The sequence below is a fragment of the Hemiscyllium ocellatum genome, chromosome 23 (genome assembly GCF_020745735.1).
Source record: "Hemiscyllium ocellatum isolate sHemOce1 chromosome 23, sHemOce1.pat.X.cur, whole genome shotgun sequence".
NCBI lineage: Eukaryota > Metazoa > Chordata > Chondrichthyes > Orectolobiformes > Hemiscylliidae > Hemiscyllium > Hemiscyllium ocellatum.
In genome coordinates, this window is record NC_083423.1 from 41,881,977 (window position 1) to 41,908,704 (window position 26,728).

General features: G+C 38.8%; 1 protein-coding gene across 1 annotated transcript; it reads right to left on the reverse strand.

Moving 5' to 3' along the window:
- Positions 1–257: 257 nt before the first annotated feature.
- On the reverse strand, positions 258–26,728 carry LOC132826616 (mucin-19-like). The gene is made up of 16 exons (XM_060842571.1): positions 26,695–26,728; positions 26,540–26,592; positions 26,267–26,359; positions 25,503–25,575; positions 21,271–21,432; positions 18,492–18,586; positions 17,123–17,249; positions 16,254–16,488; positions 14,045–14,167; positions 13,790–13,928; positions 10,753–10,857; positions 10,438–10,626; positions 5,539–5,784; positions 4,317–4,473; positions 1,299–1,424; positions 258–400 (listed from the first exon to the last, which is right to left on the reverse strand). Exons 1-16 carry the CDS (start codon positions 26,726–26,728, stop codon positions 258–260), a joined length of 2,100 nt encoding a protein of 699 aa, XP_060698554.1.

Here is a 26,728-nt window from a genome sequence, read left to right on the forward strand (position 1 = left end):
GCTGCTGTGATGACACAGTCCTTCATAGAGTGAGCTAGTCAAGGATGTGTAACAGTGATTGAGAGGGAAGAAGTTGGGAGTCACAAAGTGTTTCTTGGAAGGATCGGCTTTGGAATTATCCAGATATTAGACAGTATCATGTTGCTTTTCTTCAAGCATATGTCCAGAGTCTGACAATTTGGAGACTGGAAGACTTGGCCCATAGTTTCTTTCTTGACACATTACTAACTAACAATAAAACACATTTTCTGGATACTTTACCAGTTTCCACAGTCAGGTACATTTTCAAATGGATGATATATTTTGCCATTGTAATAACAAGTGCACTCATCTAGGTTGACACATTTCATTGTATTTTCATCCAGATAAGGAGTACTGTCTGGGCACTTCGGGTAGCAACCTAATTATTTAGAAAATGTGAAAGTAAGTGTGAGGAACTATGGTGCTATCATATTAGCAATGGTTTTAATTATAGATTGATTATGTATAGACATCATGGCACAGGGATCTGTAGCTTGGTTTATTAGTTATTCAGCAGGACTCTAATTTTTGTACTTTGCCTTTCACAATTTTGTCCTATTCATGGTTCATTGTAGTACACTCAACAAAGTGAGTTATCCATGTAATTACAACTGTACAATTTTAGTTATTTGTTTAATTTACGTTACACAAGAACTAATTCATTCATGATGTTAGATTCGCCAAATAATTCTATTTTCTTTCAACTGATTTAATAAAAGCAGAAGACCTGAAATTTAAATATTGCTAATGTTCCTTTTGACGTTTTGTTTTGGCTTCTTGATGCCACACTCTGTTAGAAATTGCCTTCAAGTCACAGACAGGAACTCGTTTCAGCTCTGCAATTCAGCTCTTTTGTCCATGTTTGGACCAAAGCTGCGATGAGACCTAAAGTCGAATGTCAGAAGTCACATGAACATCAGTGAACAGATTACTGCTGTGTAATGTCCCTGTATAGCACTGCAACTGAATGAGAACTGACTGATCAAATGGAAATTGACCAGATTGGACTTGAACTGCTTTTCTCTGGGCAGCACATAGCGGTACAATTTTACACCATATCAGGGAGATACCAGTGTTGTAGCCGAACTGGAAAATTAACAAGATGCTTCTGATCGGAATCATTTTAAATATAGTTTTAGTTTTAGAACATTGATGTGTTTTTTTAAAATCTTATATGCTAAATTATCTCTAAATAACTCGACTTGTGCTTACATTAAACACATAATAAATACGTTGTGGCAGACCTAAACATCAGCAAAATTATGAAATAATACAACCTTCAAGGATGGCAGAGAGTTTTCTTCGAATTGAATGGTCACTGCATGTTTTTACTGTCAAAGATCCACATGGTTGATAATGCCAGCTGCATTCACCGGGGCTGTTGTAATAGTCACAAAAGACAGCTGCAATATGAAATAGAATTAGTTGATCTACAGTGCCAGCAATTTATTCAACATCCAAAGGAACAGCTCAGATCAAGGTGCAAACCTTGTTGAAATAGTTCAGAAATAATTAGGGGGATGGGAACCGGAGCTCCAGATCAGAGGAGGGGGTAGTTATTGAACAGGTAGAGATTAGATTAGACTTACAGTGTGGAAACAGGCCCTTCGGCCCAACAAGTCCACACCGACCCGCCGAAGCGCAACCCACCCATACCCCTACATTTACCCCTTACCTAACACTACGGGCAATTTAGCTTGGCCGATTCACCTGACCCGCACATCTTTGTGACTGTGGGAGGAAACCGGAGCACCCGGAGGAAACCCACGCAGACACGGGGAGAACGTGCAAACTCCACACAGACAGTCGCCTGAGTCGGGAATTGAACCCGGGTCTACAGGCGCTGTGAGGCAGCAGTGCTAACCACTTTGATAGAATGCAGAGAGTCTGTCAGGAAGGATACACAGTTGATAGGGCAAAGGGATGGGTTAAAGTGTGTCTTTTTCAATGCAATGAGTGTCAGGAACAAGAGTGTGAACTCAGAGCATGGATCGGTATTTGGAACTATGATGTTGTGGGCATAATGGATCGATAGATTTCACAGGGGTAGGAATGGTTGCAGGATGTTCTTGGGTTTATATCTTTTAAAAAGAGTTGGTAGGATGGGAAAATAGGAGATGAGTAGCACTGTTAATTAGATAGTGCATCACAGCCCCAGAAAAGGACTTTGTTGAGAAGGGTTTGTCTACAGAGTCAGTATGGGTGGAGGTCAGTAACAGGAAAGGAGCAGTCACTTTATCGGGTGTTTTCTAAAGACCCCCCCAATAGCAACAGAGAGATGGAAGAACAAATTGAACAGCAGATCTTCGATAGGTGCAGATGTAACAGAGTTATTGTTATGGGTGACTTCAACTTTCCCAATATTGACTGGAACATCCTGAGTGCAGATGGGCTGAGGAGAGCTAGGAGTGGACACAAAAAGCTTTGGCAAAAGGGAGTAGGAAAAACCTAAAGGTGTTCTAAACTGAAGTGAGGAGTAAGAGAATGATCAGAGAGAGAATAGGGCCGAGCAGGAATAGTGGAAGGAACTTGTGCTTAGACTTTGAAGAGGTAGGGAATGCCCTAATTGAGATTTTGCTTCAGTATTCACGAGAGAGAGGGACCTTGTTGACAGTGAGAACACTAGACCAGGTTAATAGGCTTGAACAGATTGATATTAAGAATGTGGATATGTTGGACATTCTGGGAACCATCAAGACAGGTAAGTCCCCAGGGCCAGACCAGATATATCCAAGGTTACTAAGGGAAGCAAGGAATGAGATTGCTGCACTTCTGGCAAAGAACTTTGCATCCTCACTCTCCACAGGAGTCGTACCGAATTTTTAGAGGAGGTGAATTTTGTTCATCTGCTCAAGAAAGGGAATGGAGAAATCCCTGGGAATTACAGACTAGTTAGTCTTACATCTGTGGCAATCAAGGTATTGGAAAGGATTCTGAGAGACAGGATTTATGACTATTTGGAGAAACATAAAGATAGCCAGCATGGCTTTGAGAGGGGCAGGTCATGCCTAACAAGCTTTATTGTGTTCTTTGAAGATGTGGCGAGACAAGTTGATAAAGGTGTAGCAGTAGATGTGGTGTAAATGGATTTCAGTAAGGCTGAAATGAAATGGAACCAAAGAATAAGGGCTGGATTTCTCTGCTGCTATTGACAAGGTTCCCCACAGTAGGCTTATTCAAAACGTTAGAAGTTGTGGGATATAGGGAAATTTAGCTGTCTAGATAAGGAATTGGCTGGCCGAAAGACAACAGGGAGTGGTAGCAGATGGAAAGTATTCTGCCTGGAGGTCGGTGACCAGTGGTCCCACAGGAATCTGTTCTTTGGACTCTGCTCTTTGTAGATTTTATAAATGACTTGGATGAAGAAGTGAAAGGGCAAGTTAATAAGTTTGCCAATGACACAACGGTCGATGTTGTTGTGAATAGTGTTGAAGGTTATTACAGGCTACAACCAGACATTGACAGGATGCAGAGCTGGGCTGAGAAGTGGCAGACAGAGTTCAATCTGGATAAATGCAAACAGATTAATTATGGAAGGTTGAATTTGAATGCTGAATACAGAGTCAAAGGCAGGATTCTTGGCAATATAGAGAACAGAGGGATCTTGGGGTCCATGTACATAGATCCCTCAAAGTTGCCACCAAGTTGACAGGATTGTTAAAAAGATTTATGGCGTTTTGGTGTCCATTAGAGGGGGATTGAGTTTAATATCCCCGAGGTTTTGCTGCAGCTCTATAAAACCTTGGTTAGACCACGCTTGGAATATTATGTCCAGTTCTGGTCACCTCATTATAGAAGATCCTTTAGAGAGGGTACAGAGAAGATTTACCAGGATGTTGCCTGGATTGGAGGGCATGTCTTATGAAGAGAGTTGAGTGAGTTCGGGCTTTTCACACTGGAGAGAAGAAGGAAGAGAGGTGACTTGATAAAGGTGTAAAAAGTCATGAGAGACATAGATAGAGTAGATAGCCAGAGACCTCTCCCCAAGGCAGAAAAGGCTGTCACAAGGGATCATAATTTTAAGGTGACTGGAGGAAGATTTAGGGGAAATGGCAGAGGTAGGTTTGTTATGCAGAGAGTGCTGGATGTGTGGAATGCACTTCCAGCAGTGGTGTTGTATCAGAGACATTAGGGACATTAAGCGACTGCTGGACAAGCACATGAACAGCAATAAATTGAAGGGTGTGTTGGTTAGATTGATTTTAGATTAAAGTAAATGCTTGTCACAACATCGTACTATTCAATGTTCTATGTTTTGTATAATATTTCCAATTCAATCAAATATTTAGACTTACGACAGCGTTCAGGCGTTCTCCAGCGAACACAAACACCAACTTTGTTACAAGCTTCTGCATACACAGCGACAGCTGTACAAAAACCCAGATATTTTCCCTGCATATCACAGGCACATGCTTCCTTAATGCAAGCTTCATAATATGGCTCAGAGTTAACCTGATGAAGATGGCATCACAGTGTCAGAAAATATAAGGAAAGACATTTTTAAAATATGATTAAAAACACACAGAATGCTGACTACAATGTTTATTTTAAATTCAAAAGCCCCTGTATATAAGTGTTAATATTCATGTGAGTAAAAAATTGATTCTTCTTTATAAGTTGAATAGATTTGTTATGCTCCAGTCCACTTGCCCTTCACCAACTTCGGCAACAAAAGCCCTGGTTGGCCTGGGCCTTCCCCCCCAGTGATAAAATACTGATGGCAGTGTCTTCGGGCCCTTAAGTGGCTATTAAGTGTTTTAATAAGGCAGGCAAAGCCCAAACATTTCTCAGTTTAACCTTCATGCCTGGTAACATTTCAGAATAGTCTGGGGCAGCAGAATAGGCAATGGGAAAGCTATCTACTGAATTCTGCATGTCTCTAGACTTCAAGCTGCCAACTAGGGAGTGTAAAATCCAGCCCTTATTCTTTAGTTCCATTCATGACTTGTTGTGGTAGGATAATATTATTTGGCTCTGATCTGTTTGGAAGTACTACTTAGATCCTTACATATTCTGTTGTTACTTGTAATGTAACTTCACCTTATTCTTGGTTCTCTGTACCTGAACAACCTTTCACATCCCTCACTGAATCAGTGTCTTATTATTTCATTTCATCCCTTGTTTTTGGCAAAAGAAATAAACTTTATCAAGAAAAGGAAACGGTAGGTAAAACTGCACTTAAAGCATATTGGAAAAATATTTTGAATGACATCAATAAAGAAAATAAAAAAATCAGAAATCTAGCTGAATATCAAACTATTAAATTACATTGGCAACAACTTCCCATTTCTACTACATGTGATTTATGAAATATAATAGAAGTTGGCATCTGCACTGATGATTGGGACCTTCCAGTTTTTATATCTATGATGGCAATATAAGGAGTGCTCCATTTGAAAATGTGCAAGTGCGCTAATGTAAAGATGGAGTTTCTTCATCATTTATTTTCACAGCTTTAAATCTATCACCAACAACATTCAAATTAATAGTAATACCTTTTCAATAAAAGCTTCTTACCTTTTTGTGACATGTTTTAAATGCTCCATTTGGGTCTTTAATTATGGAACATTTTCTCTGTGCCCATGGAGAACAGAATGGGTTTCTCTCACATGGAAATGTCTGATTCACCGAATCAGAGCAGAACTGATTAGATTTCCAGCTGTTCCCTAACTCAGCGGAGCTGCTCGCCATTGAGTTAAATCTGGTTGTTAGATCATCTTCGGTGTCATAATTGAAATTTCCGCAGAGACCACACACTTTGTTCTATTGTACAAGTTACAAATAACCAATCATTAAGGATAATAATCTGACATCTCAAAATTACTCTTCAATATAAATTAATGTAGCTGCTTTGATCTGTAAAGGCAGGAATATGTCCCAACAACAGGAAGCCAAATGTCTGAGAAATAATTAATTTATCTCAGCTGATAGCATCAATTGATCTCCACTCGGCTGGTCTAGGTATGTGGCCAGGGAAGAAAATCAGCTCAAAATGGTGTCAATATTGTTGGTACAGGGAAGTAACAAATGGAGGAAAAATATTTTTGATCTCAGTAAGCAAGTTTGTTATTGGATATGCTGTTGCCCAGACATAGGTATTTCAATTGCTATAAATTGGGAGTATTTTATACCATGAAGTTAATTTATTTCTTAAATTGTAGTAGGAATAGAAATGTATGTATTTAATTATTTTGCTTCTTCAGTGCTGCACCTGAGAATTGACTTCTCGAACTTAGTCAAGTGAGGATGCACGTGCAGTACATTGCGCAGTTTTGGTCTCCTTATGCAAGGAAGACTATTCTTGACTAATGGCTGAAGGAAAAATTCAAAGGATTCATTCCTTGGATAAGGTATTGAATGGAATGAATCTATTTTCTCTGCAATATGAAGAATGAGAAAAACTTGCAGTGAAAAGGATAATGACATTCCCTGAGGGCTTGACAATCAGGATTCCTCTGCCTGGAGAGTATAGTCCATTACAGTTTCAATATAAGGAATCAGCCTTTCAAAGATTGGATATATAGAAATTGTTTTGCTCAGTATTGGAAGGCTCCAGAAATCCCCATCTCTGAGATCTGCAATTGAAACCATATTGACCTGGATTTTCCAATTTGTGTTCTAGAGTTTTGTTGAGAAAGATTCAGAACACACTGTCCATCACCTCTGCAGCAACTGCTTTGAGCAAGAGGGTTTTTGGTGCCCTACTGTGGAATTGTATAACAGGAGAGGCAGAAGTGATCACCACGGCCACAACCTTGTAGTATTCACATTGCTGGCCCCATGTTTAAGGCTCAACTGCACACCAGTTCAGAAGATGCAAGCTCGGAACCTATTTTCACACTTTCATACTCCATTATCATTGCAGAAAACAAGGACTCAAGAAAGCAAAGCTCACACTGGCTTCACAGACTGGGATCTGGAGTGGCTGGTGAAAGGGGTTGTGGAATGGACCATAATCCTTCCTCTTGCTGACCACCTTTAAAGGTCACACCACCAGATAAAGCCAGCCTAGATCTATATTGGGAATACAGTGAATGCTCAATTGTTGGTTAAAAGGAATGCCAGCAATGAAGGGATAAGGTCAGCGATCATCTGTGCTCAGTGTAAGCGCTACCATCACTTCAATGTTACCTCACACTCACAAGGGCATCAGGCATTGTAGCTCTGGCACTGTATCCACCTCTTGTGAGGCTCATGGAATATTCTTGCATTATTGCATGCACAATATCTGCTTAATAGCTCTCAGCCATTTCAGTCTCCTAATCTACGAACCAGCTTTGCCCACTGTGGTTCCTCCTTACTCATCTTATCATCTTATCACCTCTCCTGCTCCTGCATCGTCAGTAAGTTCTCTCCAATCAATCAAATACTCGATTTGTCTCATTGCAGAAAAATTGGACCAGCCCTTGGATTGATGACTCCACAGAACCCTGACTGGAAGCCCTGGACTGGTTGCGCATAAACTGCAGGGCTGATAATATCCAATGGGTGGAGTGAAATCAGGTAAGGCCCTTGACTGACTGTGGTAGGACTTCCTAATTAACTGCTGTTCTCCTTGACCCCACTAAAGCCAGCTTACCTTTAACTTTCAGATATGGCTAATTGCTTGAAGCTCATGCGGTGTGTTTGCCACATTAGCTGCTGGCACATGTTGCAGGTGTGACATTGTTGCAGCCCAGTGCTATCCTTCACTGTTCAGCACTCCCCACTGTGAAAAGTTGCCTGTCTCTCCCTCTTTGCTAAGAATTAATACAAACTACAGAGACTGGCAGCATCCAAGTAAGTACGAAGCAAATCAACACCAAGACATTAAGATAAGAAATAGAAGATGCATCCTGTGTAAAATAAGAGATTCACATGTGTTCCTGCAGTCAGGGAAACCTGACAGAAGCTTGCAAGTTAAAACATAGTATGCAGAACATTACAGCACTGGACAGGCCCTTTGGCCCTCGATGTTGCGATGACCTGTGGAACCAATCTGAAGCCCATCTATCCTACACTGTTCCATTTCCATCCATATGTCTGTCCAATGATCATTTACATGCCCTTGAGGTTGGCAGTCTATTACTGTTGTAGGCAGTGTGTTCAAAGCCCCAACAACACTCTGAGTAAGAAATTACTTCTGACATCTGTCCTATATCTAAGACCCCTCAATTTAAAGCTGTATCCCCTCATGATAGCCATCACCATCTGAGGAAAAATTTCTCACTGTCCACCATACCTAACCCTCTGGTTATTACTTACAGAGTGTAAACAGGCCCTTCGGCCCAACAAGTCCACACCGACCTCCCGAAGCGCAACCCACCCAGACCAATTCCCCTATATTTACCCCTTCACCTAACACCACGGGCAATTTAGCATGGCCAATTCACCTAACCTGCACATTTTTGAATTGTGGGAGGAAACCGGAACACCCAGAGGAAACCCACGCAGACACGGGGAGAATATGCAAACTCCTCACAGAGAGTCGCCTGAGGCAGGAATTGAACCTGGGTCTCTGGTACTATGAGGCAGCAGTGCTAACAACTGTGCCATTGTGCCAATCTTGTATGTAAGGTCAAGTTATGTGTAAGCTGGTTTGCGAGCAGGCAAGAAGCTGGTGAGACTGGTCTTGACCCATGCGGACATGCGTGGATGAGGGTCAAGGAGGATGATGAATTGTAGCTTCTGGGCTATGGTGATGAACCCCAGCTGGAAGAAGACCAGGACAATCAACTGGTGAGCTGCAGCTCACCGGGTTCCTGCTCTGAATTAAGTCAGAAATATGTGCACTGCGTATCTTGGAGAAGGGAAGGAGAATTGGAAGTATTGTAGAAATAAAATATACAGAGGAACCTCTGGTCTCCTTCCTATCAGAAAGATGTTGTGAAACTTGAAAGTGTTCAGAAAAGATTTACAAAGATGTTACCAGGGTTGGAGGATTTGAGCAATAGGGAGAGGCTAAACAGACTGGGGCTGTTTTCCCTGGAGTATCAGAGGCTGAGCGGTGACCTTATAGAAGTTTACAAAATCATGAGGGGCATGGATAGGATAAATAGACAAAGTATTTTCCCTGAGGTCAGGGAGTCCAGAACTAGAGGGCATAGGTTTAGGGTGAGAGGGAAAAGATATAAAAGAAACCTAAGGGGCAACTTTTTCACATGGTGGGTGGTACAGTTATGGAATGAGCTGCCAGCGGAAGTGGTGGTGGCTGGTACAATTGCAACATTTAAGAGGTATTTGGATGGGTATATGAATAGGAAGGGTTTGGAGGGATATGGGCTGTGTCCTGGCAGGTGGGTCAAGACTGGGTTGGGATATCTAGTCGGCATGGACAGGTTGGACCGAAGGGTCTGTTTCCAAAATGGACATCTCTATGGCTATTATTCTATGACACAGGCAGAGAGTATTTTGTTCGGTTAATCAAATGTCAGATAATCGATGCTGGATAACATAGTTAGCCACGCATTGGGACCTTGCAATCTTGATTGAATGATCCGAAGTTCATTAATTGAATCCCGGACAATCGAGGTTCCCATGTTTATTGCTGTTAATAATGTGCAAATCCATCGAATTAAATTTGTCACTGCTCAATAGCAACATTCTGAAGTCACAATATAGAGCTTAGGGGGAAAATTGGAAAAAAAGTTTCTCAATGGCTAGAATCTGAAATTTTAATGTTGCCATATTTTCCCAATCTTCCCAACATCACCCCAGCATACGAGAACGGGAATATTTTGCCTATTGATGATATTCAAGACTAAGCTCAAAAGATATTTAAGCACTAAGGGAATCAACGGAAGAAGTGTTATGAAAATGGAAATGGAGAGTAAACAACAGTCATGAGCATCTTGAACAGTGTAGGAGGCAAGAATCACCAGGCAGAACTCACTTTTGATATCTTATGTGCTTATACACAGCATATATTAACGTTGTTGCATTGCTGGTTTCCCTTTGTAACAAACAAAATACAGACGGTATTTCAAGTCCGAGTCAAATCTTTGGACTGTGAATTTGCATCAGGCAAGTAATTAATAGGAAAAAGATTTGTGTATCCAATATGGTCCTGTGTTTTTAGGGCTGGCAAAGACTCCACATGTAGGTTTAGACTAGCTCACTGACTGTTGGAATATTTCAGGGTTGCAAGTACTGTCCATGCAACACCAAACTCTGGAACTCTATCCAGTCACATAGACAGACATTCTGGCTAAACTAAATATAATTTTTCCAGATGTATGATCTTCTTTTTGTTGATTTGTATGAGAGCTCTGATGATTTAGGTTGTTGTTTCAAAGCAAATTAATTGACTGGTAACTCCTTATGTCAAACTTGTTTTGGATGAATACAATTTCTGAAACCATTTGTTTGCTTTCAAAAAATATGAAGAATCAACGAGCACATGTAAGAGGGGATATTTTAACGCAGAACTCCACTTACCCTCCATTGTTTATCTAGTGTTACAGAAAGTCTTGTGTGTTTGTCCCAAATTATAACGATCCCATTGGAAAATGTGAGAATTAGATAGAGTCCGACGGTGTGATATGAATAGGGATCTTCTGTGCATGTTGATATGGAATTTGATTCAGAAACTTTTACTTTCCCATCTTCCAAAGATAGTTCCTTATCCTATAAGAGACAAATGGTTTTGAAAATAGAAGGCTTTTTAAATTACATTTATTAATAATCTCAATTGAAAATTATTCTTTTAGGGTCTTATTAAAACAGTACTGAGCCAATATTTGTAAAATAAACCTGAAATATAATTTTGATATTTCTGGAACATGTCACTCCATCTTCACAGCATGCAACATTTTCAAACAGTATCTGGAAAGTACCAATCTTTCCTCCGCAGTGGTCCTAAATGAAGAGAGGTTTCATTAAATATATGCAAAAAAAGCATATTCTGTACAATTGGAAGTAGCTCGGTCAGTTCAGTAATTAGTACTAATGTATCATCTGTATTATGGTAAAGTTACTCATGCAATTTCAACCATAAACTATTGTTATGTTTATCTAATTCTAGCAGTTTTCCTTACATATTATTTTGAGCATTGTAGAAATGTCCCTGATGCTCACTTTGCACAAATGGAAGTCTCCTTCAATATGCTAATCAGAAATGGTTATTTGAATTTCAACCTGCAGTAAGGTCACTCAGACAACATTTGGCTTTGTCCACTGACTCTCAAGAATCTATTAAATGCATTTCATCGCTTCCCACACCAAGACTTGACTCCTCAATGACTGCCATTCTGATATTCTGGGGCCATAATTGTGGTTTGCACCTCACTGGCACTATACTATTGAGGCCAGATAGACTCTTGTGCCATAGTCTTACTGCTGGCCTCATTCAAACAAAATAGAATATTCTTCTATTAAAACTATCATCCACAATTTGATATAATTGTCAAAAGAATCAGATTCATTGAAGAGGTGAAATGTGAAATAACTCCACAGGGGCCTGTATTCCATCACAAAGTCACCCTTTATTTACAGGTGGAAAGTCCTTGACTCTAATCCAGCAAGCTCAGAGACAGCTCTTAGAATGACAGAACCTCTGAAACTCCTGTTTATATCTTTCATTAAGTCATAACGTCATAAAGATGTACAGCATGGAAACAGACCCTTTGGTTGAACACGTTCATGCTGACCAGATATCCCAATCTAATCTAGTCCCACCTGCCAGCACCCAGCCCATATCCCTCCAAACCCTTCCTATTCATATACCCATCCAGATGCTGTTTAAATGTTACAGTCATACTAACCTCCACCACTTCCTCTGGCAGCTCAGTCCATACACATACCATCCTCTGAGTGAAAACATTGCCCCTTAGGTCTCTTCTTATATCTTTCTCCTCTCACCCTAAACCTATACCCTCTAGATCTGGACTTCCCCACCCCAGGGAACAGACTTTGTCTATTTATCTTATCCATGCCCCTCATGAATTTCTAAACTTCTATCAGATCACCCCTCAGCCTCCAATACTCCAGGGAAAACAGTCCCGACCCATTCAGCCTCTCCCTGTAGCTCAAATCCTCCAACACTAGCAACATCCCTGTAAAGCTTTTCTGAACCCTTCCAAGTTCCACAATATCTATCCGATAAGAGGGAGACCAGAATTGCATGCAATATTCCAACAGTAGCCTAACCAATGTCCCATACAGCCACAACATGACCACCAAACTCCCGTATGAATACTCTGACCAATAATGAAAACCATACCAAATGCCTTCTTCGCTATCCTATCTACCTATGACTCCACTTTAAAGGAGCTATTAACCTTCACTCCAAGGTATCTTTGTTCAGCAATACTCCCTAGGACCTTACTATTAAGTGCATAAGTCCTGGTAAGATTTGCTTTCCCAAAATGCAGCACCTCACATTTATCTAAATTAAACTCCATCTGTCAACCAGGGCTCCCTGATTGGACCAGGTTTACATTCCCAATCAGGCAACTCATATTCTATAAAGTCCACCTGGATAACCTTGTCACAATCATTATGAAATGCACTGTCTGAAAGATTGATGGAAGGAAATTTGATAGTATCTTTCAAAAGGGAATTGAATCCATCTTTTGGAAAGGAAACATTTGTAAGATAAGCAGAAGGAGCAAAGGAATGGGACTAATTGCACTAATTTGTTCAGCCAGGCACCTTGATCTGAACAGCTCATTCTCCATCTTATGTTTGGTATGTGCATGTGATTTAAATCCATTCATTAGTTTTTTGTTCATGAATTCTAAATGATTGCAAATACATAAAAAGTCAACCATGAATGTGTGACCTTCATCTTCATGATGTTCATTAAAAATTCTAGTTCAATAAAAGGGGTAGACATGCCAGAATAAGTATTTCCTGCGGATTGTCAGAACTCAATATCAGGCCCAGTTCAAGTTCCTGGGTCTGGCATTTTGGGTGCATGCCTGACTGCGCCAGCTTACAGGAGACTAGCCAGTCAATTAATATATTACATCTGTAATCGCTGTCCAGTTCTAACAGTGGACAGGTTCTGGAGGAAGTGACAACACAATCTGGTTTGACAACCCACACTTTTAGAACAAGGAGAACGGATGGCTAAATAGATGCAGAGGCAGTGAGATACTGCAACTATCCTTAGAGCCAGTAAAACAAACAGAAGGTAAGATACATACAGCCATCAGATTCACAACTTCATTACTCAGTTGGAAGGCTATGTTATGGATGCAGTACCCTTGCCATTTGCTGCCAGTAAGCTCTTCGACAACTTTAAAAATACAGTGGCTCAGACATCCCATTATGAGCTCGTTCACTCTCACCTTCCAAAAACAGAAGTGGGACTTGTGGTGTGGTGTATGTGCTGCTTGCAAATATCTCAATGTGTCTGAAAGTAGGGGATGATTAGTCCTTTTATGTATTTTTATTTGACTGACAATGCTGCTATGCAGGTCACTGTACATGAAAACTGACATTGAGAAAAACTGCATGGATGTGCAAAGGCATCAGGAAGTTGACATGATGTACAATATTACACATTTCCAAATTACAAAAATCCTCTTAGCCACCTCAAAAACTGCCTGTGTAGGACTGGGAAAATTCAGACAACTTTGTGGATCTAGATGTATAATCTGCTAATAACAAGGCTTTTAATTTTGTATCTCCACTTTATCATTGAAGTTTTGGGCAAAATTACAAAGGAGTGATTTTGAATATTCAGAAATGTTTCATATTATTTTAATACCTTAACTTATACTTGACCAAATAAATACAACATTTTGATTCACAGGAAATGAAGGATTAATTCATTGTTGTTTACCTGAACAAATATATATTCACAGTTCCCCTCAAAAGTATATGTGTTCTCATCAAATGTTGTGAAATGACCTTCACCATAAACCTTACAGGTCTTTGAACAATGTTTCTCAGTACAGTTCCATACTCCACCCTGGCACGTGCTGCAAAATAAAGAGCAGATATAGTGTTCTACCATACCAAGGTGCTTTAATATACTAAATTGATAAATTTGGTCATTGATTCAATCTCACCATTTATTGCAATCCTTCTGGATCACTTTTCCTTCATGATGGCTCTCTCCTTCAAACAAGCAAGGACATTTTTTATGCCAAACACAATTTCCATTGTCATCTTCAGCTTTACCTTCAGGACAGATGCAACCAGGAACGCATTGATCTGGCTGTCATAAAAGAAAAGATCTTGAGTGATTCCTCAAAAATTATTAAAACTGATCTCAAATAACATGGAGTAATAGAAATGAATACTCATTATATAAATATGTTCGTCAGTATTACTAATCTCAGGCGATACATAATTTTGAATGAGTGAATAACTTAGACAAGAATAACTTTGTGTGGCTTTCTCTCTCCCACTCACTCAAATACACATACTTACAACTTATTATCTAACAAACATAACAGTAGATGAAATTATGGAAAAACGACACATTTAATCAAAGTTCGGACAATTCACTAGAATACCAATGTAACGGGAGTAACATTTTGATTCTAAATGAATAGGGTGGGCTAAGTGGTTGACAAATGCTCACTGATTGGTAAAGACTCTTTCGTGGGGAATTCACCAGTTCGATGAAGACTGACAGTCAACTACCAAGCTTTATTTAAATACAAGCCAGGCAATTTATTGGTCAAGCCATTGCTCTTAAGAATAAAATAGAGAATGGCTTTCACCTGATTTGTCTAGTTATCATAGATTCAGTATGTTTGCATATTATTTCAGTCTGCAAAGAACATAGTACTGTGTATTAAATAAATGTTAAGTTCAAAATGCACAAATGTGCCAAATTATGAGTTTTACAATGTTCACACTCTGGATCTGACTGAAAATTTTGAATGAGTTGTCAACATATTATATGGCCCACTTGGGATTATTTAGAAAATGCTACCCACTCACAGAATTGCAAGTGTAGCACATCTTTTTCTGGTCAAATTTCACTTCTTCCTCCAAATCTATTGATACTCTCGTTGTGTAAAGGTCAAATGGTCTCAACTTTATACTGAATATCTGCAATCCTTGTGATTCAGAATTCCTGAGATTCATAATATTCTGATTAAAGAGACTTCTTCTCCTCTCATATCTGAATGGTGAGCTCCTTATCATGACGCTATGTCCCCTCATTCTAGATTCTCACGGTGTCTAACCTGTCATGATCTCAAAGAATGTGACACACTTCAATAAAATTACTTCTTCTAAACTTCAGACAACATAGGCCCATTAAGAGTCACGAGGTTTTGCTGCAGCTCTATAGAGCCTTGGTTGGACCACACTTGGAATATTGTGTTCAGTTCTGGCTGCCCCATTGGAGGAAGGATGTAGAAGCTTTAGAGACGGTGCGGAGGAGATTTACCAAGATTCTGCCAGGACAGGAGGGCATATCTTATGAAGAGAAGTTGAAGCAGCTAAGAGTTTTCTCATTGGAGCGAAGAAGAGTGAGAGGATACTTGATAGAGGTGTACAAGATGATGAGAGGCATAGATAGAGTGAATAGCAGAGACTTTTTTCCAGGGCAGAAATGGCTGATCATGAGGGGATATTTTTTCAGGTGCTTGCAGGAAGGTTTTAGGGGTGGTCAAAGGTCGGTTCTTTACACAGAGAGTAATGAGTGCATGAAACACACTGCCAGCAGTAGTAGTAGAGTCAGATACTTAAGGGACATTTAAGCGACTCTTGGATAGGCACATAGATGATAGTGAAATGAAGGGTATGTAGGTTAGTTTGACCTTAATTAAAAATCACACAACACCAGATTTTTAGCTTTTTAGCACCTTTTTAGTTGTCATCAGATTAAAATATGCCTTTCCGTTGTTTAGAATAGCATATTCAATTATATTTTGTGTTCACCTTTGCTTTATATTCCCTCATTCCACACAAACATGTACAATTCTCACAAGTTTATATTTTCAGATATCACTTACACATGGTAAATTCAAGTTGCTGCATTTCTTTGCACAATCTTTACGATTTAAGTTTCCAGCTCCTGAACAATTAAAATACCTCTTTTCCCCACGACACACTATTGGACAAAAAAAAGTGGAGAAAGTTGTTTCATAGAAGTTCCAATTCATGTTTTAGGTGCGGATGACTTTAAAAGATACAAGTAATTTACCTGGTGTCTGTGGAGTAGTATGAACTTGAGCACACGCAATATGCCCATTTATGCACATGCTGAAAGAAAAGAAAAGTTACAGATCCCTTTTCATATATTTATTATTGCAACTTGCAGCAGATTTGACAATTATACTTACCAATCATCAATACTTTCTCCAGGTGAAATATAAATGCCCCTGTGGTAACATGAGCATTTTCCTTGCTCAACACAGAGTCCATTTTCATCCATGTACTTTCCTGCAGGACAGCCACATCCATAAACTGGAACATCCTGAACACTACAGGTGAAGTCAGGTTTTGACAGTGATCTGCAAGTCCGGTTACATGTTGTCATGTTGTTGTCAAAAACTTGGTTCTTATCACAAGTTGTATCTAGAAACAAAAACCACAAACATAAGACCATAAGACATAGGAGTGGAAGTAAGGCCATTCGGCCCATCGAGTCCACTCTGCCATTCAATCATTCTCCCTGTAGATCAGGTTATCGTTAAATAGTGGTGAAAACTAGAGAAATATCAGAAACCCTGATTAAATGATCCATCCTGGTCTCCTTCTGAGGTCCCTTCCATTGTAGAACCCATTCATCAAGCAGCTTAATGTAATTCCCTCATGATACGTGGAAATGACTGAGCGCATCAGCTACAATAAAAATTATTGGCCTCAACACCCATCAAAGCATGAAAGAATTGTGCTCTGCAACTAATGGAGTTTATCATATCATTAGCTATGAGAAAATCTGCAAAATTGCTCAGGTTTTCCTCTTAACAAGTCAAGGGTTGCAGCTCTATATCCAATTGGCTCCTTCCTACTTCTGCTATCCAACGACCCACTAAAAGACCTTTTACTCTGATATCTTCCCAACTATTCTACCAAAGAATGTGACTTGCAATACTTTATCTTGAGTCTGTCATGGAGGAACTTCCTACCAAAATAACTGCACTTGCATAAAAATATAGAAGCAGTAAATTGTGTGGATATTTTATGGAAGATAAATATCTCAACTTACTGCAAATACTTCCAGTCCATTGTGTCAGGAGCACCTCGTTTTCTGCACATGCATGAACATATGAACCAAATACAGCACAAATGCAGCGATCAATATTTTGACAAGTGCAGATGGAAGCCTTACACATCTTTAAAGCAAGCACAATTAAAAACATATTTTTTGAGTTCTTTTTGGTAACAATACATATTTTACAAATCTGCAGATAATGCCAGAGCACATTAGAAGTCAAATAATCATATTTATTTTATCATATTTGGGTGCGGTTCCTGGGTGACTGAATGACAGAGTTCACTAATTTTCTACTTATGCTGCAGGTAAAGAAGCTCTCTTGATTGTGAAGTCTTGGCCTCAGCAAAATGTCCAGCACAACTCTTGGGCATCAAACAGGCAGCTTCATGTAACTTGTCAAATTAAAGTTTTGGATCAGGCTGTGATGACTTGGGTGAGCTGTCATGCTTATGGGTTTTGGAGTCCCAGGACAGTAGCAGACCAGGCTATGTTTTGTAAGCATTCTGTTTCTCAGGGACCAACAAAAATAGTGTAACATAGTGGAGACTCAAATGAGTCCTGAATTAAAATGGTAATCTGGATCTAATTTATGTCATTGAGCCAACGTATCTTAAAAGGAGGCTAATGCTTCAAAGAAATTGGTACATAAGAAACCTAGCAGTTGGTTATTTCATTCTGTAGCTGTTATTGTCTAGACTTTCTGATGACTTTCATTCTTCTCAAACAATACTTCTTGTAATGGATTAGCATGTGACATTTCCAGGCCTAATTAATTTGTAATAGATTCATTTAAAAATTGACAGATTTGTTTTAAATTTCTTTCATTATTAGGAATTTTACAACAACTGCAACTTTATCAGAGGGTAAAAATTGTATAAAAATGCCTTCAGCTTTTAAGTAAGTAAGTTACTTGTCCTTTTAGCTTTCCCAATATCAGTTACATGAGTCCTTGAGATAATGTTTAGACATGATGTTTACTGCATCAAAAAGGAGATGCCCAGAGTAATATGTTGTTCCCTATCTTTATATGTCTTACTTTATTAAACAACTGGCTCATTGAGTTGTATTATGTATCATCCTTTACTAATCAAATATTTTATCAACCCAAATCTTGATAATCATCCCAAGAAGAATTTTGAACATTTGCATTACTGAATAATCGAGGAGTATTCTGATAATAGATCAAGTACTAACTTAATGTACAATGGATATTTGTCCTTTTTTTCACATCTTTATATAATTTACTGCCACTGGTTTATCACCAAATAGTCAGACTAATGATGTTAATTATAGATTATGCAGCTTCATTTCACATTGATTCTTAAAGATTTGCGTATGTTTGAAGAAGTTTCCCACTTACCTTATAGTATACGCTGTAATCCACTACATGGTGGCAAGGGGCAAAAGCCCCTTTACTGTCCATCAGCTCAGCACAATGTTCTTTAGCATAATTATCTAGAGCATAATACATAGATGTGATTACTTATATTCTACAATGGATTGCATTGAATTTAGATAATTTTAGCAAATTAATAATCCAAAAATAGTGAAAACGAATCAGGTGTCAATCAATACCATTTAAGAAGTTCAACTTTAGCCAAAGGAACAGTCGTGGCAGATTTAAGAGTGTGCTGCTTTAACATATGTATTTTGTGAAAAACCAGTTTCAGTTCAGAATGATACAATATAAATTTAAAAGTCAAACACAATTAAATAATTCAGTCATCTAGTTTCAGTGCACAACTGTTGGGCAAATATCTTTGAATGTTTGCTGTGCGAAAACTGTCATGTTATTAAGCAGATTAAAAGAGAAGCCCTAGGCACCCCTCTCCACCTACACAGTACATTTAAAGTAGTACATCTGCTGCCTGAAGCATTATCATTTGAAGGTTTATCATTTGTGCTCCTTGGACACCTTCATTTACTAAAGTACAATGAAGCCTTCGATATTTATCAGGTTTCCGATTGTTGCGGAATTAACTAAGTCTGACATAAAGTAATTCGGTCAAGCATTTTGAGCCATTTTACCTCACTCGACATGTTTTCCAAATTGATTATTTTCAGGATTTAGAATGCATTGTTATCATAATTATGCACAGCTTCAGACACAGTAGTAAACATGTCCAGAGGGTGAGAATGACATGGACATTGTCGTGCATTAGATGATTATGAAGAGGTTTCATCATTGTCAATGCTGGTCTGCTGCATAATCTCAGTAGGTCACAAGTATATCAAATAACAGATTAAAACTAATTTGTGTTACTGGATGAGCCTTCTTTGGCACATAGCAGAGCTGAACAGATTCTCCAAAAAACAAGCAAAGATTTTTGCCACTATGACATCCTGAAAAATATTGTGCTTCTGAGACAACATTGATCAGGCACTAACTTATGTTTATGGTGCCAGAAGCAATTGGGCCGGTTTCCTTTCATTCCAATCAAGGGACACAAAACATACTTATACACTGTATTATCTGTCTAGTATATATTAGTTTGTCTGACAATTCTTCCAGATAACTAATACAGGGCAATTCCTACTGAGGACTGCATTGGTGTCATTGGGACAAGGGGAGGTGTGTCTAAAGCTGTCATCTTGTTATTTTTATTTATTTATAATTGTAGACCAAAACTGAAAAAAAAACTAAGTTATTTTAAGGAACTATTGAACTTTTGAGAACAGGTTGCTGGAACACATTGTGAGTTGCATTTACACTGTTACTTTGTAAATAGTGGGGAGGAGAGAGAAGATGGCATGGATTGAGAATGGGTGGAGAGTGGGATTGTGCCAAAACAGACTGTTGAATAGTTTAAGCAGTTGTGACTTGTCTGGAAGCTTGAGGCAAGCAATATGACAATAATCCTATGCTCAGCTTCTAGGCAAAGGGACACATGTCTCCAAAATTGAAGAAGCACAGCCTGTCTTTATATTTCTGTAACAAATTAACGTAAGCCTGAAGATGGCCAATAATTGTCTTCTACCATTTGCTATAAGCTGTTGTCTCCAATCAGTGAAATTCAACAATAAATATATAAATCCCCTGTGTTCGTGGCAAAGAACAGAATGAACTTGAAAAAGGAAATCAGAGAAGTGAAGATCTTGGAAAGAAAGACAAACATCTCAACAAAGCCTGTGGACTGGTGTTATTGAAGTATATTTCCAATGCTTATTTTCCCTCTATCTGGCATGGTGGTTCAGTGGTTAGCACTGTTGCCTCACAGCACCAGGGACCTGGGTATGATTCCAGCCTTGGGAGACTGTCTGTGGAGTTTGCACATTTTCCCTGTGTCTGCGTAGGTTTCCTCCAGGTGTTCCAGTTTCCTCCCACAATCCAAAGATGTGCAGTTTAGGTGAATTGGCCTTGCCAAATGGTTAATAGTGTTCAGGAATGCGTAGGTTAGGTGCATTAGGGAGGGGTAAATGTAAGGAAATTGGTCTGGCTGGGTTACTCTTCAGAGGGTCAGTGTTGATTTGTTGGGCCAAAGGGCCTGTTTCCATACTGTAGGGATTCTATGGTGATTCTAAGTGATTCTTACCATCGATGTATTCTTTTGTTTTATCTGTGTCTGTCCATATGTGCATGTAGGGTTTTAAAATGGGGTTAGAATTTCAACTAATAGAGTTATATGAAGTTATTTATTCCTGGTTTTGATGTGCCTTTAGCTATTATTTATTTATAATCTATACTCTTTCTTGTTATGTACAGAAATCTGGTCAATAATTCCAGCATATTGGTAAATGGGGGACTTTGCATGTTTTGATTCAAGCATTAACATTTGTGGCACCTCTACAAGTTGTGGGGCTTGAAATCAATGCACTTTCCCAAGTGCCATGTAACAGTATGACAAACCATGAACAGCCTCAAGATGACTGAGATGGGTGATGGAAAATCATAAAAATTGTTAAGTCGTATTAAAGATCAGATTCAACTTAATTTCCATTGGGATCAATTTGAAGAATGAGAGAAATCTACACTGATTCTGCCTCAGTGGAAAGTGCTTCTTAGAACTAAATCCTGTAGATCCAATAAACATGGAATGATAGAAATCAATATAACAACAATATTAGTTTAATTGTCCATGACACAAGATATTTACTGAGTGCTGTCTGATGAAAGTCTAGTCTGAAACAAAGAATATTACCTTTTTCTGAACTAACGCAAGTAGGTTCTTCTGAATCTGAAGAATTACAAACAGCACCAGAAATGATCCACGAATTAGCAAAATTGGTAACCAATCCTTCATCCATGGACTGTGCAGACTCGAAGTCATCACCTGCATAGTCATTGAAGTTGCCACATAAGCCTGAAAAATAAATAATTGAAAAAAAATCTCAAAAAATGTTATGATCTGATTTGGTTGAACAGAGTTATTAACTGAATCATATCATCGAGTTCAAGTTCAGTTTCTCTAAACAGATTTAGTTAAGCAACATATGACATTGAGCATTGTTTTGCACTGTTTTAATATTTTCTAACTGCTCATATCAAAACATCCTGTTATGACCTGACAATTTTCATAATTTAATTTCTATTATTTGCCCTTTTCTGAAACCACCATTGTATTTCCAAATTCTTTTTCTTCTTCAAAGGGCATGAACCATTGTCATCTCTCAAACTCATGCCCATCATTCTCCTAATCAGGTTTGAATTGGGTTTCCATCATATCAAAACAGATGCGTTGTGACTTTAACTGTAGTGGATTTAATCCCTTGTCTTTTTCAACCTCTTTACAACTTTGGCAGGCTTCACTTCATAACCTTCTTCCAAATGCTTGTATCAGATCTTTCTTGGTTGGTTACCTCTTCAATTAGAGATTGATCATCATCAGCATCTGATTCAATATTAGCCATGATTGAATGGTGGAACAGTCTCAATGGGCTAAATGGTCTATTCTGCTCCAAAATCTTATGGTCTTATGAGTTATTTCTGACCTCTATATTGTTGCCTATCTACATGTTGTCCCTTTGTGATACCACCCAATGACATGTGGTTACAAATGTCTAACCAGTTTTACTTCTTCACTAACTCCCTGTTGCTTTTGTGTTGTCTGGCTGCATGTCCAAAATCCAGATCAGAAACCCATCTTCTGGAGCTAGTCACAGGTCCTTAACTAATTTACGCACCTGATCCTAACTATCATACCAGCTGTTTGTAGTCTCAAGATCATTTTTGGTACAGCCGATTGTCCAACCCATCTGTCTGCACCTCTTAGTTCACTTCTACTTCAACTCATGAATTCACTTCATAAGTTCATAAGATGCAGGAGCAGAATTAGGCCTTTCGGCCTCTTGAGTCTGTTCTGCCATTCAATCATGACCGATATGTGCCTCAGGAGAAAGTGAAGACTCCAAATGCTGGAGATGAGAGTTAAGAGTGCATTGCTGGGAAAACATAGCAGGTCAGGCAGCATCCGAGGAGCAGGAGAATTGACTTTTCGGGCATAAGCACTTCATAGGCTATGTGCCTCACCCCCTTTTTTTACCTTCTCCCCATAACCCTTCAACCCATTACCAATTAAAACTTTGTCTAACTTGTTCTTAAATTTACTCACTATTCCAACATCCACCATACTTTGGGGTAATGAATTCCACACTAGGTTATCCTTAATTCTGTTTTAAATTTGGTACTCCTTACCCTAAGACTATGAACTATTGTTCTAGAAATCCCCACGAGAAGAAGCATCCACTTCGCATTGATTTTATCCACACCTTTTTTCATCTTGGATACCGCAATTTGATCTTCCCTCATTCTTTTAAATTCCAGAGAGTATAGGCCTAAACTGTTCAAGCTCTCTTCATACAACAAACCCCTCATCTCTGGGATTAATGTAGTGAATCTCCTCTAAACTGCCTCCAATGGCACTACATCTTTCCTCAAATAAGGAGACCAAAACTGTGCACAATACTCTTGGTGCGATCCCACCATGTCTTGTACAGTTGCAACAGTACTTCCTCACCTTTACATTCTATTCCTTTAGCTATAAATGCCAATATTCCATTTGTTTTCTTTATGATCTGCTGTACCTGCATGCTAGTTTTCTGTAATGCATGAACTAGGACACCAAGATCCCTCTGACAGGAACACCTTAGATAATAAGTCGCTTTCCTATTTTTTCGACAAAAATGCATGACCTCGCGCTTACCTACGTTAAACTCCATCTGTCACATTTTGGTGACACTCCTGACCTATCTATATCCAGTTGTAAGGTTCTTATTTCCTCATTGCAATTTACCATCCTGCCTATTTTTGTGTCACCCACAAATTTTACTATAGAGCCTTCGATGAGAAAGTGAGGATTGCAGATGCTGGAGATTAGAGTCAAGACAGTGTTGTTGGGAAAGCACAGCAGGTCAGGCAGCATCTGTGGAGCAGGAGAATCAATGTTTCGGGCATAGGCCTTCATCATTTCTGATAAAGGACTTACGCTCGAAATGTCAATTCTCCTGCTCCTCGGATGCTGCCTGACCTATTGTCTTTCCCAGCAACACACTCTCAACTATATAGCCTTCTATCCCTGTATCCAAGTCGTTAATGTAGATTGTAAATAGTTGGGAGCCAAGGGCTAGTGATGTCTTGACATCCTGAAAAAAAAACATTTATCCCGACTCTCTGTCTTCTTTCCATCATCTGTCCAAGCTAATAAATTAGCCTCAGTCCCATATAGATTAGATTACTTACAGTGTGGAAACAGGCCCTTCGGCCCAACAAGTCCACACCGACCCGCCAAAGCGCAACCCACCCATACCCCTAACCTAACACTACGGGCAATTTAGCATGGTCAATTCACCTGACCCGCACATCTTTGGACTGTGGGAGGAAACCCACGCAGACACGGGGAGAATGTGCAAACTCCACACAGACAGTCGCCTGAGGTGGGAATTGAACCCAGGTCCCTGGCGCTGTGAGGCAGCAGTGCTAACCACTGTGCCACCGTGCCGCCCTTAATTCACAAGTATGATCCAAACTTGTGAATTAATCTTTTGTACAGCAGCCTATCAAATGCTTTCTGGACGTCCAGATATATTACACTTACAGGATCCCCATTATCCACTTTACTTGTTATATTGTTGAACAACTCCAGCAAATTAGTCAAACATGATTTGCCTTTCATAAAACCATGCTGACTATAATAGTTAATGTTTTGACTTTCCAAATGTCCTGCTGTTGCTTTCTTGGTAATTGATTCTAACACTTTCCCATCAAAGATGTTACATTATGTGGTTTTTAATTTCCTACATATTGCCTCCTTCCCTTTTTGAATAAGGGCATTATATTCTCATTTTTCCAATCTACTGGAACTTTTCCCATGTCCAGGAAATTTTGCAATATTCCCTATACATGGGAACACATTTCATTTTAAAAACTGTCTCCACGCCATTGTAATCTTCAGACTTGATAATTTCACTCTATGTCCACTTCAGCTCATTCTAAACACTGTTACCTGTGTCCTTTCCTGAGTGAGTTTACTCCTACTCATCCCTGAAAATGTGTTGCTGGAAATGACCTGCTGCGCTTTTCCAGCAACACATTTTCAGCTCTGATCTCCAGCATCTGCAGACCTCACTTTTTCCTCCTACTCATCCCTGTCAATAATATTAACAACAGCAAAGATATCTAGGTTATGTATATCCTGAATAGAGTGCGACTTTGAGTAAGTTCTTGATAACATATATTTCTTGCACATGGTTGACTGATTTTCCCCAGATGTTTGGGGCTGAATTATAGTTTAAAATGTCAGTCAATTTGAATTCAAGTCAAGAATATCTGTTGTCAGATATAATTCTGTCTCAAACTTACACAGTTCCAGCTTTTGCCAAGGCTAGAAGTTTAGTGGAAAGCTTATCTACTCCAAAGGAGCAGATTTCCACTTTAATTGTTATAACAAGATGGTGAAACTCATTGATGTCTGAATTTCAAGTGTGAATTGGTTGATTAGAAAATGGGTTAATAAATAAACATTATATGCCATCAGTCAGGTTCGGAAATTTGACAGCTTCATCAATGTGAACACTTCATGTGTTTGGGAGGTGATTGCCTTCACAATTTGCATCCTAAATCCAAGTGGCTGCTCGCAAAGGCTCTGCAATTTGGGTATTCTGCTTTACCTTCACCCCTGGTAGTCAAGAAATAATTAGCTAGTCATACCTTTTACTTTATTTTTGTGGTTTTCCTGCAGTGAAATGTATAAATGCATGGTAGGAGATGTCTGCACTTGCATTTTTAGCCCAAATGATGTTGAAAATTGAATGAATTTTGTTGTCTTCTTAAATATGATTATTTCACCTGTGAAATGACATAACTCTTGTTTAACTTAAGACTGAACAATTTGACTGTCATATTTAAGTGTTTGATTTTCTTCAATTTTTAGTTTACCCTGGTTTAGAGGAAGTTTAATTTCAACTCCATCAGAGTAAATGTCACCATTATTGTTGAATTCATAATTGACCTGTAACAAAAAAGCTTAAGTTTAGTAGGATCATTTAAATAGAGTCAATGAATTATACAGCATGGAAACAGACTCTTTGGTCCAACTCATCCGCACCGATCAGATTTCCTAAACTGACCTAGTCCCATTTACCAGCATTTGGCCCATATCCCTCTAAACACTTCCAATTCATAAACCCAACAGATGCCTTTTAGGTGTCAGAATTCCACCTGCTTCCACCAAACATGATTAAAACAGTTAAAATTGAAGAATAAAACAAGCAAGTGAATAATAAGTTTAATTTGACAGTTTTTCCTTACACATAATATTGATAGAAAGGATAGTTATAATTACAAACAAGAATAATCTTTGAAAATGTAAGATTATCAACTGACCAATTCTCCTGTTCAAGTGCATGCATATGTGGCCACAAATCTGCCTCCCAAGATGAGAGGCAAAACTGTCCTCTGGCAAGAACAGCACACGTGCACCGTTGTAAAATTGAAATGAACCTTTCATTAAAAACTTGTCTGGACATTAGATTCCATTCCAGAAAATCATAACCAAATAATACCATTTTAACATCCTTTCCCCATCTCCACATTACATGATAAACCCTGACATTAATTAATGTTCTGTATCAGATATTTTAAAACAAAACATCATTCACAGTAAATAGAACATGGTACGAAAAATAATCACCTGTGCTTACCTTAGACTGGTAATATGAAACACGTCTTACACATATCTGTCCAACTGCTTTTTGACACATGTGCATCTCAATAGTTACTTTCCAATCATATCCCTGTGGTGTTTAAAAACAAGAACTTTAAAATCCATCCAAACAAGATAAGGCATTGTAGTTTTTTCTGACCACAAATATAATAAAGTAGCTCACATACAATAACTGCATAGTATGTGCATTCGCCTCTCAAATTATAAGTTTTTTTATCAAATGTTGTGATGTATGTTCCTTCTACTTTACATCTGCTGGGACAGCTACGATGAGAGCATTCCCAAAGTCCACCATTGCAGACACTAAATAAGGAAGGAAATAAATGATAACAGTGAAATATTTGACAATTGATGAATGTACACATATGAGCTAAATTCTGTATGAGCTAAATTAGTTACCATTACCATGTCTGACAGGATGTGTTCCTTCTGTCTCCAT

Excerpts from the sequence above, each read along its gene's own strand:
- LOC132826616 (XM_060842571.1), bottom strand. The coding sequence starts at position 26,728 with ATGGAGACAGAAGGAACACATCCTGTCAGACATG. Across the intron at positions 25,576-26,266 it reads TTTCATATTACCAGTCTAAG|GTCAATTATGAATTCAACAA; the intron begins GTAAGCACAGGT and ends TTTTTGTTACAG. Across the intron at positions 13,929-14,044 it reads AGAGCCATCATGAAGGAAAA|CACGTGCCAGGGTGGAGTAT; the intron begins GTGATCCAGAAG and ends TTTATTTTGCAG.